Below are 18,019 nucleotides of genomic sequence, written 5' to 3'. Positions count from 1 at the left end.
ATGTTGTAACAGTATTATATAAGAGAATGTTATTCTTAGCAGATCAAATCTGAAATATTCCGATCAGTACCATGCTGTCTATTAATGTCAATGGTTCAATACTAGTAACACAAAAAGACATTAAGCAAATACAGCAAAATGTTAACTGTTAAATCCAGATGTAAGTTTCTGATTCAGTAGTATTCTTTTAACATTTAGGTATACTTGAGTATTAAAAAAACTTTTTAATATAAATATTAATCTATTTCATCAAAGTCATTATTTAAGAAATAACTGATATCTACATATCACCTATTAAAAAACACAATACAGTTCATATCCATACATGTGCATGTTGAACAAATGTTACATAGAGAAAAATATCTTTAGTAAAACACACTTTGGAAATGCTTCATGTGCTCATGTTCTAAAAGAGTAGGGAATAGAGCACATGTACAGCAAATGGAACTGAGCTTTGTAGTCATACAACCTAGGTGCATAACCCACTTCTGTCATTTTTAACCCCACCAAGACTACTTTGTCTGAAAAAATGAGGATAAAAACTTCTCTTTGAGTGACTGGGGAAATAAATTAGACCATGCGGAAAGCACTGGTACTGGGCCTGGCCCAGTCATCAAAAGTCTGTCATCAAAAGTCTGTACCTCTGTTAACTCTGAGAGATAACTGCTCCAGATGGCAACAAAGGGCACAATTTCAATTTCTACAAGCCCCAAATAAGGAGCTCCTAAAAATTATGATACTACAGCTACTCCAGTTAATTAAAAATTAAAACTACCTCTAAGGAGTAAAGATGAGATTCACGAATAAAAGATTCAAAGTATAAAAGGCATATTAATTATTCTAATACTTACATCTTCCAGAGGTGTTATAGATGCACTTTCTCCTCCATAATATGGGTTTCTATCCATGTGAAGAACTTTTTTTCCATTCACTGACATTATACCTGATAGGATACATTCCTACAAGGAAAGCATAAGCATCTTCAAAAGAAGGAAAGTGTTAAAGCATGTTTCAAACAGATGCTTTTTTAAAAAGCCTCTCATGACACATTATTTTAGTAACTAACACATGTAGATGAAATATATGATGTATTTTAAGGATAAAGCCCTAAAGCAGGGTTCAAAGTGTAGTCTATAGATCCCTGTGGGTCCCAATGTTAAAACTATTTTTATAATAACACAACTTTCCACTGTGCTGACATTAGCACTGGTAGAGAAAGATCACTACTGGATAAAATGGATTAAGGCAGTGGCTCTTAACTGCACTAGCCATTATATTCTATACTGCCAAGTACTCACACTTTCAAACAACAAGGCCAATTTCACTTAATGTCCTTGATGAAGCATTACAAATTACCATATTTGTAGGACCATAGGACACACCGAGGTTTTAGAGGAAAATAGGGGAAAAATTTTTGAAGCAAAAAATGTGGTAACATACTTAATAACCTGTGACCCTGCTCCACCGCCCCTGCCCACAGCAAGTCATAAGCTACATTTGGGCTATAAGATGCATACCCCATTTTCCTCCCAAATGGTGGGAGTGCATCTTACAGTCCAAAAAATACGGTCCCTATTGTATGTACACACAAAGCCACTCTGGCTAGAGGAAAACCTTTTGTATGGCTGATTTATAAGCTGAACTAGCTACTCTTTTTATGAACCATCATTTTTATTTTAAAGAACCACGGACCAACAAACTATGATTACTCAGACTTAAACGTTTTCTCAAATATTAATGTCAAGGACATAACTAACAGTATTTCTTGTTGCCAAAAACAAAAAGTCAAAATTTTGAATGAAAATTTTAATTCTTATATGTGTGAGATTCCCAATACTTAAAAAATATCAGTGATGATATCTACAAATATGAGTTGCTGGTATTGTATAATAAAATGTGTCAACAATTCAGAAGGTCTGCATTACTTAGTAAACCAGTATTTTCCAAATGACCAATGAAATAATATTTAAAATCACACTGAGGGATAAAAGAGGAATTCAAAGTACAAGCTAGTTTAATGGACTTTAATGTAATAGAATAGGAAATGGTTGCTGATGTGGTTTCAGATTTTTTGGTGCAATTTATATTAAAAAAACAGCTGTTGCTTGTGTTTTGGTGTGAATTGGAGAATATTCACAATCTGAGAGGCTACTAAAACACTTCTCTCCCTCTTCCACCTACACATCTGTATGAGGCCTGATATTCTTCATATACTTCGGCTAAGAAAATATATCACAAAGGCTGAACACCAAAGCAGATAAGAGAATCCAACTATCTTTTAAGCCAGACATTAAAGAGATGTGCAGAAAATGGAAAACAAGGATACTCTTCTCATAAAGTTATTGTTTTGGGAAATATAGCTATACTTCATCAAATGTTATACATGTTAACATCTAATGGGTTCATCACTGTTATCTTTAAGTGAATTAGTAAGTTTTTAAAAATTGCTCAGTGTTGATTATTAATACAATAAATACTCATAGATACAAATAAAAGCTCTTCAGGGTCCTCAGTTTTTAAGAGTGTAAACAGATCATGACACCAAAGAGTTTGATAACTAGAGCCCTAAAGAAAGCATCCAGGATAATCACTAATAAACTGACAATCAACAGAGTATTATAAATAACCACTCTCAGGAAAAAAGGTAAACAATGCATGGATATACTAAGATGTACCAAGATAGGAGGAAAAATACAAGAAAGAATACAATTAGTCAGAAGAAACACAGAGTTGGGATACACATTCACTCACCACTGTTATACCAAAGGGTTTTGGGGGATCAGAGTTTTATTTTTTTAAAAAAGACAAAGAAAAGTGCATGTATCTTTATAAATTCTTAGTGCTTCTGAAATTTATCCTAAAGACCCTAGACGGTGAAGAACAATCCACTTGTCCCCTAGAAGTCTGACTTTGAAACTTTATTTTTAAAATTCACACATACCCTATCTACTCATTTTAGCATTTTTATGTTAAGTGATTTTAAATCATTTAGAACACTGTAAGTACCCTGCAAAGCAACCTTGTGCTCTCTTCCAGTCATCATCACCCCTAACCCCAGCCACTCTCATGACTTCTGAGAGCAAAGATTTATTCTGCCTGTTTTTGAACTCAGAATTAATGGATTCATGACATATATACTTTTTGTATATGCCTTTTATTCAATATTCATCCATGTTTTTTGTTTTTTAATATATTTGACTGGTTATGCTATTACAGTTGTCCAATTCTCCCCCTTCACTCCCCTCCTCCCTGCCCACCCCCTCCCACCCACATTCCCCCCTTTAGTTCATGTCCATGTGTCATAAGTTCTTTCACTTCTACATTTCCCACACCATTCCTGCCCTCCCCCTATTTTCTACCTATTGTCTATGCTACTTATTCTCTATTATCTTTTCCCCCTCACTTCTCCCACTTCCCTGTTGCTAACCCTCCCTGTGATCTCCATTTCTGTGGTTCCACTCCTGTTCTCTTTGTTTGCTTAGTTTGCTTTTGTTTTAGGTGTGCTTATTACTGTGAGTTTGATGTCTTTTTTTTACTGTTCATATTTTTTTATCTTCTTTTTTCTTAGATAAGTCCCTTTAACATTTCATATAATAAGGGCTTGGTGATGATGAACTCCTTTAACTTGGCCTTATCTGAGAAGCACTTTATCTGCCCTTCATTCTAAATGAAAGCTTTGCTGGATAGAGTATTCTTGGATGTAGAGCCTTGCCTTTCATGACTTGGAATACTTCTTTCCAGCCCCTTCTTGCCTGCAAGGTCTCTTTTGAGAAATCAGCTGACATTCTGATGGGAACTCCTTTGTAGGTAACTGTCCCCTTATCTCTTGCTGCTTCTAGAATTCTCTCCTTCATTTTTATCTTGGGTAATGTAATTATGATGTGCCTTGGCGTGTTCCTCCTTGGGTCCACCCTCTTTGGGATTCTGAGCTTCCTGGACTTCCTGGAAGTCTATTTCCCTTGCCAGATTGGGAAAGTTCTCTTTTATTATTTGTTCAAATAACTTTTCCACTTGTTGTGTTTCCTCTTCCCCTTCTGGTACCCCTATAATTCGGATAGTGGAACATTTAAAGGTGTCCTGGAGGTCCCTAAGCCTCTCCTCATTTTTTTGAATTCTTGTTTCTTCATTCTTTTCTGTTTGGTTGTTCCTTTCCTCCTTCTGTCCCCTTCCATTGATTTGAAACCCAGTTTTCTTTCCATCACTATTGGTTCCGTGTGCATTTTCTTCATTTCGCTTATTGTAATCTGCATTTTTTCATCTAATTTATGACCAAAGTCCACCAATTCTGTGAGCATCCTGATCACCAGTGCTTTGAACTGTGCATCTGATAGGTTGGCTATTTCTTGATTGTTTAAAAAAATTGGCTCTGGGGCTTTTAACTCTGTTTGAGCCATCTTTTTTATTTTATTTTTTTTCCTTTGGTCTGGTTGCATCTGTTACATATGAAGGGTGGAGCCTTAGGTGTTCACCAGGGCGCAGCACCTCAGTGGCTGGGTTGTGACGTTGTATGTGGGGGTGGGGTCCGAGAGGGAACAATGGCACCCACTCCGCTCTCACCAGGACTCGCGTCCTGCTTGCCGCTTCCCACCAGCAAATTTGTCCCCTCTGGTGCTGGCTCCTGGGCGGGTGAGCTTGTGCACTCTCTCGGACTCTGTGGGTTTCTCCAAGGAGCCTCCTGTGAGGCTGAGAAAATCTCCCAGCCTCAACTTCCACGGGTGTTTTCAGTCGGTGCCTTCAGGCTTTGTTTCCCGGCGCTGGGTCCCTGGGATGCGCAGTCTGTGTCGCGCTATCCGTTTTCACTTAGTTCTGTGTGCGAATGTGCAGCTGTGGACAGCCAGCTGCCTTGCGCGCCTCACTGGGCCTGCTGGTTGCCTTCCACACCCAGGGTTTGACACCGGTCCATCAACTGCGGTCTGCGCGCGTCTGCCAACCACCGATTTTTCCTGCTGGTACCCCTCAACCCTTCTCTGTAGGCCTCCGATTCCACCCCTCCTTACCGGGCTGGATGTATGGTATTCAGACTTCCATTCGGTTCATTTCTCTGTTCTGGTTGTTTGTTGTTTGTAAATTCTTGTTGTCCTTAGTTTTGGTTGCGCGAGGAGGTACAGTGCAACCACCTATGCCTCCATCTTGGATCCTCTTCATCCATGTTTTGTGTGTAGTCAAAAATTTATCATGTTTCTGGCCAAGATGGAGGCATAGGTAGAAACCCTTCGCTTCCTCGCACAACCAAAAGGAGGATAACCACCAATCTAAAATCAATAAACAACCAAAAATGCCAAAAAATCAAACTGCATGGAACTCCAACAACCAAGTAATTAAAAAAAAAAAAAATCAACCAGAACAACCAGACTGGTGCGCCAAGACAACGAATATGGCCCAAATGAAAGAACACAGCAAAACCTCAGAACTAAGCGATGAGGAGATTGCCAACCTATCTGATGGAGAATTTAAAGCCCTGGTACTCAAAATGCTCACAAAACTGATTGAGCTTAGTTGAAAAATGAAAAAACAAATAAAAGATACCCAAAATGAAATAAAGCAAAATATTTAGGGCATCAACAGTGACAAGAAAGAAACCAGGACTCAAAGCCACAATTTGGAACAAAAGGAAGACATAAACATCCAACTGGATCAGAACAAAGAAACAAGAATCCAAAAAAATGAAGAGAGGCTGAGGATTCTCTGGGACAACCTGAAACGTTCCAATATCCAAATTACAGGGGTGCCAGAAGAACAACAGCAAGAAACTGAAAACTTACTTGAACAAATTAATGAAGGAAAACTTCCCCAATGTGGCGAAGGAAAAAGACTTCCAGGAAGTCCAGGAAGCCCAGAGTCCCAAAGAAGTTAGACCCAAAGAGGAACACACCAAGGCACATCAGCATTAACTTACCCAAGATTAAATGTAAAGAAAGAATACTAAAAGCAGCAAAAGAAAAGGAGATAGTTACTTACAAAGGCATGCTGATAAGGCTATCAGTTGATCTCTCAAAAGAAACCTTACAGGTAAGAAGGGGCTGGAAAGAATATTTGAAGACATGAAAGGCAAGGACCTACATCCAAAATTACTCTATCCAGTAAAGCTATCATTTAGAATGAAGGGCAGATAAAGTGCTTCCCAGATAAGGTCAAGTTAAAGAAGTTCATCATCACCAAGCCTTTATTATATGAAACATTAAAGGTACTTATCTAAGAAAAAGACGATAAAAAATATGAACAATAGAATGACAACAAAGTCACAACTATTAACAAACGAAACTAAAAGAAAAGAAAAACAACAAAAACAAAAACCAAGCAAACAACCAGAAGAGGAACAGAATCAGAGAAATGGACATCACACAGAGGGAGGTCAGTGGGGAGGGAGAACAGAGGGATGGGGGGAAAAGGTACAGGGAAGAAGAAGCATAACTGGTAGGCACAAAATAGACGGGGAAAGAAAAAAAATGGTATAGGAAACAGAGGACTCAAAGAACTTGTATGTACAACCCATGGACATGAACTAAGGGGGGGAGGAATGCTGGAGAGTTAGGCGGGCAGGGTGGAAGGGTGGAGAAGGGATAAAGGGGAAAAAATTGGGAAAACTGTAATAGCATAATCAATAAAAATACTTAAAAATAAATAAATAAAATACAAAAAATTTCAAAAATCTTATCATCACTGCTACAGAACATAGGTCCCCAAAGTACATGAGCCAAGTCCAGCCTGCAGGCTTTTTGTGAATTAGGTTTTACTGGTAACACCCACACTCGCTTATTAACATATTGTCTATGGCTTTTGAAGTAGTTGTGCCTGCAGTTAAGGTTGTATGGCCTGCAAAACCTTAAAATATTTTCTATCTAGACCTTTACAGAAGGTTAGGCTAATCCTGCAAGCAGTGAATCTCAAAACTGTGCTTTCCAGCTGGAATCGCCTATGAACTTCTTGGAACTATATATTCTAAACAGATTCTCTCAAACCTCAGTTTGAATCCTCATCATCTGGAGGACTGTTAAAAGAGATTGCTAGGTCCCCCAGAGCACCTGCAACAGCAGGTCTGAGGATGGGACCTGGGAATCTGCATTTCACATCACTTCCCAGGTGCTGCTGCTGCAGGACCAATATCAAGAACCACTGAACTACTAAAGCTGTGTTGTTCAACTCTTATTTCAACAGAAGAATCACCTGGAGATCATGTTAAAATGTGGATTTTGATTTAGTATATATCCTGGGTGAGACCTAACCTGAATTTCTAGTTCCTAGGTGTTGCAGAAGCTGCTGATCAGGGGACTACACACTGTGTAACTAACAGAGCTGTAGAGGTTTCTCCCATCCAAGTACTAACCAGGCCCGACCCTGCTTAGCTTCCGAGATCAGGCAAGATCGGACGAGATCAGGAGCGTTCAGAGTGGTATGGCTGTAGACCTGCAGAGGTTTCTGATGAATGCATACACCACACAGATAATCTACAATTTATCCATTCTACTATTGATGGGCATCTAGACAGTTTCCAGTTTTTGACTATTACATATAGCTCTATAAACAGTCTCTACATGTCTTTTATGTATGCATTTGCTGGACAGATATATAAATATGTCCAACTTCAGGACACACTGTCAAACAGCTTTCCAAAAGGGCTATACCAATTTACACTTTTGTCAACAGTGTATGAAAGTTCCTATTATTTCAAATCCTTGACGAATATTGTTACCCTTTTAATTTTAGCCATTCTAATTAGGATGTGGTTTAACTAGCATTTCCTGACAACTACTGAGGTAGAGAACTTGTTTAAAGTTTACTGATAATTACACTTATCTTCTTCTTTAAATGTCTATTCAAATTATTTGCCCATGTTTAATATGGGCTTTCGGTTTTTTCCTTACTGCTATATAAAAGTTCTTTATATATTCTGAATATATACAAGTCCTTTATTGGTTACATGTTTTACAAATATCTTCTTCCATTGTGTGGCCTGCCTTTTCACTTTACTAATTGGTCTTGATACGCCATCAACATCTGAATATATTTTTACCTATACAAACCAACTCTAATACCATCTAAAAAAAAAAAAAAGTAATTCACTTGATCAAAAAATAAATTAAAAAATCTAAAGAAGCACTAACATATGAATGAGGGAGGATCCCCCTAAAAATGTAATTTATTTATTAAAAATTGTGTGTTTAGCCCTCACTGGTGTACCTCAGTGGATTGAGTGTGGGCTGCAAACCAAAGGGTCACCAGTTCAATTCCATCAGGGCACATGCCTGGGTTGTGGGCCAGGTCCACAGTGGGGGCCACAAGAGAGGCAACAACACATTGATGTTTCTCTCCTCTTTCTCCCTACCTTCCCCTCTCTCTAAAAATAAATAAATAAAATCTTAAAAAACAAAAAAAGAAGTAACCAGATAAAATGTTTCAAGCTCAGGTACAGATATGTGGAGAAGGGGGGAGGACCATTATCAGTGATAACTTTTAAATTCACTTCCCTTTAGCATCCTACACATAACACTAGAATTGCAATAATCAAATAATAGCTCATTTGGACAGCACCTAAACACATTAGACCAAATATCTCTTATGTACTAAAGTGACCTGATGGTGTTTCTAAGTCCAATGGCACTAAACAGCACACTATAGTATTCCGAGGGTTAATGACCACACTTTTCCTACTTAGAGAGCAACTTAGACATGGGAGAGAATAAAGCCAGCATACATTAATATTCTGATAAATCTTCCAAGTGACCAAACTAAACACCCATTAAAACTCTAAATTCTACTGTAATTTTAAAAAGAATCTTAGAGATTTGTCAACATCAAAAACTGAACAGTGGAAAGTGGAGGCAGCATACGCCTTTTTAAAAAATATATTTTTAATATTTTAGATGAAGGAAAGGGAGGGAGAAAGAGAAGGAAAGAACCATCAATGTGTACCCCCTGTGCACTCCCCAACTGGGGACCTGGCCAGCAACCCAGGCATGTGCCCTGACTGGGAATCGAACCCACAACCCTTTGGCTCACAGGCTGGAGCTCAATCCACTTTCTTCTTCTTTTTTTAATGCATCATATGGTAGCTTTTTTTTTTTTTAACAAATTTACTTTCAGTTTTATTTTGTATTGATTGCAGGTGTAGAGCTTGGTGGTTAGACAATCATATACTTTACACAGCATTCCCTTCGATATACCTAGTACCCAACTAGCACCATACATAGTTGTATCAATATTATTGACTATATTCCCTTTGCTTTACATCCCTGTGACTTTTTTTTTTTTGAAGATTTTAATTATTTATTTATTTTTAAGACAGGGGAAGGGAGGGACAGAGAGGAAGATAAGCATCAGTGTGTGATTGCCTCCAGGACACCCCCTACTGGGGACCTGGCCTACACCCCAGGCATGTGCCCTGACTGGGAGTCAAACCTTGACCCTTTTTGGTTTACAGGCTGGTGCTCAATCCACTGAGCCACACCAGCCGGAGCCCTGGAGCCCCGTCAACACTTTATAACTACCAATATATACTTTTTAATCCATTCATCACCCACCTCCCCCAACCCAACTCTGCTCTGACAACCACCAGCTGTGTCTGTTTCAACTTTGTTTCATTTTGTTTTATTTTTGTTTAGAGTCCACATAAGAGAAATCACATGATATCTTTCTCTGACTGACTTTACCCAGCAGAAGATAATACACTCATCTGTCCATCCATGCTGTCTACTTCATTTTTAAATTTGGTTATAAGAAAAAAGGTAAATGCAGAAAGAATGTGACTAAGAAGACAAAGTGCATAATAACTAATATTAAACAAAAGTGCCTTTTTAAAGCTACTTATCTAGAAATATGAGGAAAATGTATTAACTATTAATAGAAAAAATTTAAATCAGCTTATCTCATACCACTGTCTTACAACAATAACATCATAAAAAATGACTTAGTTTTCAGCAGAATAAGTGTTTGTTTAAATGTCTCTGTTCCTCTAATGCACAGGTGGCTAAGCCCTGTGGATTCAGCCCCCCACCTTGTTTTTCCAGCTGGCACTTTGTTTCTACCTGGCGGCATCGCCAAGCTCTTTGCCCCTTGTTAAGTAGTTACATTTATACAGTCCTAAAATTACATTCGGCCCTTTTTGTGCCCCCCGCCCCCCACCAACCCCGTGAAAATGAGTTTGACACCCCTGCTCTAATGCATCTCATTAAAAACTGTCAAAAGATAACTTCTTGAAATTTGGCTGATTATATTTTTCCTGCTCAAAATCCTCTCCCACTGCCTATAAGATAAAAATTCAAATTTCTTACCCTGGTATTTCCAACATTCTTGTGAAATGCCTTCTTTCCAACCCTATTTCCCATTATGCCTCTTCATACCTCCTGTTTCAGGCAAAATAAACCCCTATTTTATGTACCTATACACACGCAGACTTACACTGCTCTCTGCCTAAAAAATCATTCCTCCTCACATTCAGAGTTTACCAATATTTTTAAAAGCCAGCTCCCTTTCTTTATGAAGGTTTTCCTGATTCCCTAGTCTGAATTTTCACATGTGTATCTCTCCAATGGCTCTTAGTATTTTCTCATATTAATTCATTATAGTAAATCCCCTACAAGAAGAGCCACTTACAGAACGGTGTGCTTACCTTTTTATTGCCCATAAAGGATCACAAAAACCACAGGTATTTTAAATAATTCAATTTGGGGAAGTCATTACTCCAGCAAGAATCTTTAATCAGTCACTAAATATAAGAAGGGAGATAGTGATACAGACATACCTCATTTCATTGTGCTTCGCAGATGGTGCATTTTTTACAAATAGAAGGCAAAAAGACCATCCACCTGCAATATCTCTGAGGTATGCCTATATTACAGAGTATAATGTATGTGAGCCAAAACATTTACCAAGTGGTCCTTCAAACTAAATGTCTCACTACTACCTATGCTAAAATGTCTGATTTTACTTCTCTTCTTTGGGGACATTACGCATAAGGTTGATTGATTAAAAATACAGACTACCTACAGATATTTTATACCTTCCAAAAGTAAGACATTTTTACATAAAGGCTCAGATCACTAACACAACGGATAAAGTCCTTTGCCTACTGAAGTCTAACACAGCAATGTCAAGGATTTTCAAGAAGCAAATCTAAAAAGCAATTTACAGGGTTTTTACAGGGGTTTTTAACCTGATTTTTAAATCAAGAAAAAAAATCTTCTTGGAAATCACAAAATTTTAATGAAGAGGAAGGGGGAAAAGTATGTCTGAGATGTAACACAATTTTTCAAACATAATGCTGAGATTAACACAGCTAAATATCACTAAAGTGTACGTTTCTATTCAAAACTCCTTACTAGAATTACTATGTAGAACAAATACTTCTGGAGAGCACAAATAGCTGTGAAGCTAGTTACCCTTACTTTATATACTATTTGTAAGAAAATTCATGAACTTACTGCCAAGCCCCAAGTCAATCAGAAGTAGCAAATTAAGCTATTCAGAGGCTGTCTGTACACACTGAAATCAAAGAAGAGTGAAAGTTGCCAGCCTAACAGCAAAGTAAGCAAAGAAGGAAATGAACAGCAGACTGAAGAATTCATAAAGCCAAGCAATCTGAGACTACTAAGGAGGGCAAGTTCCTCACTGGATCTCAGTGGCTTCTTTATGTTGTAGCACAGTGGGTTTCCAACCGGTGTGCCACAGGATTTTTAAAACATGCAATACCTGACCTCTTTTTCCTTAGATTATCAAACAAAAAAATATGTCAACAGCCAGCACAACAAAAGCCATCTGGTGTGAATGAATCAAAATTATACTCTTCTTTCACTGTTGTTAATTGGCAAAAAATATATTTTTTGGTGTATGTGTGCCATGAGATAAAAAAGGTTGAAAATCACTGTTCCAGCTTAACACAGTGATTAATCCTCCTGGTGTGAAATCTTAGTTATCAAGTAAATTATGTTCCTCAGTTTGGTCAAAAACCGTCGTGATATCATTTGGAAAAGCTTTTATCTAAAAGTTGTGGTTTTTTAAAGGGATAATCCTCAATTCCTTAGAAAATTCAATTACTCTACACAATATTTCATTTCTCCTAGACAGAAAATAAAAATTTTGCTCTAATTTATACCAAATTGTTTTATGCTTTCTTCATTAAACTTCCTATCAATATCTGTGGAATAATGTTTCCTTATTTTTTACCTAACAACCAGTACAAAGCCATAACACTAGGCAAAATAAAAAAATTTCCATACTTCCTTACATTTTATTTTAAAAGTAACAAGTTAACTGCATTAAAGTAGTTGACATGCTATTAGCATGTACTATTTGGTACTCATAACTGAGAGCATATGTCTGTTTTTAGATTCGTAAACCTCAGGCACTAAATATTTATAAAATAAAAATTAGTAAAAGTAAACAGTATGTTCACTTCAAACATGCAAAGTAATTTTAAATTGAGGGTTTTTAACTTGGTTTCTTAATTTATCATTAAGTAATCAGAGTCCTTCTATTAGTAGAAATGAAGGTAAAGACTTATCAAAATCATCCTATCACCACTACTCCCACCCATGATGATAATAATGTGATTGTTCTGAATTGATACAATTCTCAAAGAATATCTCCTAAAACAATCTAGAAAGGTTTATAGGGGTTAATATTAATATCAATATCATAGCAGCTATAAAGTGACAGAAAAACGTTGGTCTAATTTCTAGTTAAGTATGCATCTACCACTCATCAATTAATCCAAATGGAAATCTAAATAAAGTGCATTGTCTTAATTTGGTTGTTGCACAATAAGACTGTGCACCTTTGATCCAAAGTAATAGTTCTTAACTAGGCATGTAGAAGCCTGCATGACGATGAATCTGCACTCATTTGTTCACATTCAACTGACCTTAATCAAAAGCAAATCTGAAATATCAGCAATACTGTAGAAAAACTGTGGAACTAACTGGCTCTTACAATATACTGCCAATGGGCAAGAGCCATCACAAACTACTAAACTCAGCTCAAAATCCCAATTATGCACTTAAAAAAAGCAAAAAGCAAAACCCTGCAGTGGTTAGGCCTATCCAGTTAGGCATTCAACAGTCTTCCAACTCACCACCAAAACTGAAATTCAACCTAGTATCTCACATTTAAAATGACTAAATAGCTTTCTAGGTATGTAACCTTATCTATTTGGTACTAGCTACTAGCCAGCACAAATCTGTTTCTGGACTGGTCAAACATAATGAAGCATTCAGAATTGAATATTCTCCAACAATCACCACAAATCACTATAAACAGAGGAATGACAGGCCAGACAAGTGCCATTCTGGTTCCTAACAACTTTCTCTTAAAAAATTAGCCAAATAGAAGTTCAATGGTTTTCTCTTGTCTAGAGAAACATAACACAGTTAATTTGGGGTGTTACCTAAAAAAAATATATATATATATATATATATATATATATATATATATATATATAAATTTGATCCTGAGACATAACATATTTCATCAAATTTGAAGTGGTGGGTTACATTAAATGATTCAGGACTTTGAAGTCAGATTATATATGATAGACAAGATAAACATCAGTGTTAATCTTGTTAAAATGAAGTAGCCCAAAGTCAGGACAAATTTCAAAAAAAAAAAAAAGATAATGAAAATGGTCCTCTCTTCAAAATGGAATTCTTTTACAAGATGAATAGTCTTAGTCTTGTCTTTTTTTTTAAGAGAGAGAAGTACAAGCTACAACACACCTCCCTGCACTATTTGCAGAATACTATTATCTCATAAGGTCTCTAAGCAGACACCCAAGAAAATAAATTTACCACGGTATTAGGAATACGCGCCATTCACATTCTGCTTATATTCTCTGCTGTTACTGATTTAACTTCTAACTCCCTGAAGTGAGCAAAGTAGTAGAGAACTTGACCTCTAGCAATCCATCACCAATCATTTCTTAGGGGACAGTATTGAGAGGAGACAATGGAGGCAAGTAATAGACCAAACAAAAGAAGATGGCAAAGTTTAGGTGAGAAAACATTTGATAGGCAAGTTTTGAGAAAAACTCATTTCCAATTTTGCTGATGCTCAGTAAGTGAAATTGGAGGGTGGTTAAAAAAAATGGATAATGCTTCTCATTTGGAGTGGGGGAGGGGGATAGGAACACTAAGGTTCTTCAAAAATTCAAGTTACTCAAACTCTAACAATTACAATACAATAATTATCCAAGACTTGTCACAAAATCGTCTATCTTTGGCAGCCAAAGACTGACTAGTAGTGGTTGATGGCTAAATAGGAAATGCAACTGAGTGTGGCTTCCACCCTCCCCCACTCTGCCTTTTCCGTTTCCACTCGGGAAACGGGAGAGGCCATCATCAACCCATAAGGAAGGTGGAAGAGCAATTCCTCAAACCTGGCTTTTTGGGTCTTTTCTGTAGCAGAGTGAAACTCATTTTCCATCCACTTTATTTCACCGTCGCTGCTCAATAAGTCACATACTTGACTTGGTTTTGCATCTCCTCGTCTTTCCTTCCACAGTTAAAGATCACCCACTCGTCCCGCAGGCCCATACGCCGTGCAACATGCCTCTCGCACCCAGTCCAACGCTCTTCCCCGACTCCCCTCCAAACACACAAGAAAAGACGGGGAGATACTATACCCACCAGAGGACCCTGAGGAGCAGACCGGGGTTCACGCGGCCCGGTCCCCAGCCACCCCTCCCTCGCACCAGGCCTGCACGCCCTCCCCGGCTCCTTCGCTGTTGTCGCCGCCGCCGCCGCCAGAAACTCTGGACTCACCGTCAGGCCGGTGCCCAGCACGATCACGTCGTACTCCTCATTCATGGCGGGCCAGGCGCAGACAGAAGCCCAGAGAAAGGAGAAAGCACAGGATGCTAGGGGCCAGTAGTTATGGGGCCACTCCGTGGATGCGGGGGGAGCACCTCAGGCCGGTTTCAGACCCCGAGACCAAGGGGAAGTCAGGAGCAGAGGTAAAGCGGAGCTGGAAAAGAGGGAGGCGAGCCGCCAACCTAGGCGGAAAAAGAAGAGCGGGGCAATACGAGGAGGGGCAGGCGGGCGGTGACCCGGACCTCCGCAGCCGGGCGGGGCTCGAAGGAGGTGCCCCGAGGACCGTCCATCACACATTTCCCAGTCTCTCATTGGCCATGTCCCCACCGCTCGTCCAACCTTCTTCCTTTCCGAGATCTCGCGAGACGTCCCTCAGTTGGATTCCGGTGGTGCGTTGGGCCAGTTGAGATCCTGGAGTGTAGGTACCCGACCGATGCCCCTGAAGGGCTGGGGAAGAAGGGTGCCGACGGCAGGAGAGTGATTGTCCAGTTCTTCACTCCCGCCGCTGTGTGGCAGCCGACGCCCCGAGACGCCATTGGACTTTGAGCCTGCGCCGGCCACGTGGACCGGAACCGTCCGGCGTAGTCTAGGCGGGTGCGGGCGCGCGAGAAAAGCTGGCGGCTGCCCTGGGTTCTGGCCCTCCCACTCGAGAGGTTACGTAAAGTCTCCCAACCCCTGCTGCGGGAGCTGGCTGCCGCTTGCCCGCCCCTCGCCATCGCTACTTACAATGGCACGTAGTCTTACAATTTTCAACTCGTTTGGTTTTTCTTTCTCGCCTGCCTCTTTTCTAAAGGAAAAGGAGCCCGACAAGTTTTAAGGAATTCACAACTCACGAATTTTTTCGTATCTTGTTTCCAGCTTCTGTCGTTCTTTCTTGGTGTTGCCCTAGGTGCGGCCTTAGGAATTTTACAAGGAAAAAAAAACCTTTTTTTTTAACTGATTTTTTTAGAGAGTGAGAAATATGGATTTATTGTTCCACTTATTTATGAATTCATTGGTTAATTCTTGTATGTGCCCTGACTGGGACAGAAACCTAACCTTGGCTATCAGAGGATGTTCAAACCAACTTAGCTACCTGGCCAGGGCAACCAACTTGCTCATAAATTGTAACTCTTAGCATAAATAAAGGGAAGGCCAGATTTGACTAGGAATTAAGTTTGTGCCTAATGAGAGCTAAAATTTAAACCAACTATGAAAATAGTAGCTGATCAGTATATGAATAAGTTTAGGCCATGAGCGTAGAAGAAAAGTTGCTCTGTTTGCCTTCCATCTCCTTTACCCTTTTCCCATCCCACCCCAATACACACACCCTTTTTTTTAGGTGTAAGCAGAGGCTTGTGTTCTCATAGAGAATGGACCTATAAGAGGCCTATACAAGTAATTTTCTTAAAAGCATTTCCAGCCAGTGTTTCCAGCTTGCATATTCAGCAGCAAGGGTTGGTATTTTCTTCAAGATTTACTCTCAAATGCAGCTGGAGAAGAGCTGTTCAAGGCGAATCTTGGTAGACAGAACTGCCTTCCTTTGTATTTAAGTCATTCAGATTCAGGAAAGAATGTAATAACTTTCTACATGTTTCTTCATCCCATACAGAGAGTATAAGAAGGTATGTTATATTGGACAATGGATCCTTCTTGGGGAGAGGGAAAACAGTTTATATTTAAATACAATGTTAACTGGATTTGTATTTGTTAGTGACCAAATGAGTTTTTAATTTTTGTATTTATTGATTGATTTTTAGAGGTGGGGGAGAGAGAGAGAGAAGCATCTATTTGTTGTTCCACTTATTCGTGCAACCATTGGTTGATTTTTGCATATGCCCTGACAGGGGATCAAACCTGCAGTGTTGGTGTATCCAATGCTCCAACCAACTGAGTTAATGGGTCAGGGTCTTAATTTTTGTAAGTAGACAAAAGTCAAGTGCAAAGTTTATTAGCCTGCTGAACAGATTATATAATGGTGTAGCTGATTTTTCTGTTGGCTAAACAGATATTGGGTTAAGAAGGTCCTACTGTTCCTCCCCAAGTAATCAGGAATGTATATATGTATATGCATATATGTATATATTTTTATATGTACATATGTATCTGCATAATATATGTGTATATATATTACACATAAATATGAGTATATGTGTGTTTATACACCCACATATATAAAGCAAATTTATTTCTTACAGTTCTGGAGACTAGGAAGTATAAATCAAATTGTGTCTGATAAGGGCCCTCTTCCTGGTTTAAGCTATCTTTTCACTGTGTCTCACATGGCAGAAGAGGCAAGTGATCTCTCTGGGGCTGCTTTTATAAGTATATATATATATATTTTAGTTCCCATTTTTTATTTTTCTTTTTTTATTGTTATTCAATTATAGTTGTCCCCATTACTCTCCCCTGCCCTACCCACCTCCACCTCACATTCAGTCCTCCTCCTCACCCGGCCCCACCCTTTGTCTTTGTCCAGGGGTCCTTTATACATGTTCCTTGACTTGACCCTTCCCTTTCTTTCTCCTATTCTCCTCATCCCCTCTGGTCACTATCAGTTTGTTCTTTATTTCCATGTCTCTGGTTCTGTTTTGCTCACTTATTTGTTTTGTCAATGAGGTTCCACTTATAGGTGAGGTCATATGGTATTTTTCTTTCACTGCCTGGCTTTTTTCACTTAGCATAATGCTCTCTAGTTCCATCCATGCTGTCACAAAGGGTAAGAGCTCCTTTCTTTCTGCTGCATAGTATTCCATTGTGTAAATGCACCACAGTTCCTGAAACACCAATTCAAAAGAACCTATGGACGCTAATGATCATAGCAGCATTATTTACAATAGCCAAGTGCTAGAAACAGCCTAAGTGCCCATCAGTAAATGAGTGGATATTTTATTTATTTTTAATAGTTTATAGTATTTTTTCCATTACCATGTCTCCCCTTTATACCCTGCCTATATTTTTGAACTGACATGAAATACTGACTCTCTAAAAAAAAAATAAAACCGGACAGTAACGAGCATTTTTTGCATTTTTGCCGTCAGCCTCTGAATGTTGAGGCTTTAAAAAATGTCAGCATAGCCCTGGCTGGTGTGGCTCATTGGCTGAGCACTGGCCTGAGAACCAAAGGGTTGCAGTTTGATTCCCAGTCAGGGCACATGCCTGGGTTGTGGGCCAGGTCCCCAGTAGGGGGCACATGACAGGCAACCATACATTGATGTTTCTTTCCCTCTCTTTTTCCCTCC

At 38.9% G+C, this 18,019-nt stretch overlaps 1 protein-coding gene across 1 annotated transcript in view; it reads right to left on the bottom strand.

Moving 5' to 3' along the window:
• Positions 1-15,012, bottom strand: part of GDI2 (GDP dissociation inhibitor 2) — a 33,370-nt gene extending 18,358 nt beyond the window's left edge. Inside the window, exons 1-2 of the mRNA XM_045857852.1 lie at positions 14,751-15,012; positions 852-959 (exon numbers count right to left, since the gene is read on the bottom strand). Coding sequence (XP_045713808.1) covers positions 852-959; positions 14,751-14,795 — 153 coding nt within the window. The 5' untranslated portion in view covers positions 14,796-15,012. The remainder of the gene's footprint in view (positions 1-851; positions 960-14,750) is intronic.
• Positions 15,013-18,019: the final 3,007 nt, after the last annotated feature.

Source organism: Phyllostomus hastatus, unplaced genomic scaffold (genome assembly GCF_019186645.2).
Source record: "Phyllostomus hastatus isolate PE091 unplaced genomic scaffold, TTU_PhHast_1.1 phas_scaffold_1674, whole genome shotgun sequence".
NCBI lineage: Eukaryota > Metazoa > Chordata > Mammalia > Chiroptera > Phyllostomidae > Phyllostomus > Phyllostomus hastatus.
The sequence above is the reverse complement of the archived record's forward strand: the minus strand, read 5'-3'. Positions and strand labels throughout refer to the sequence as shown.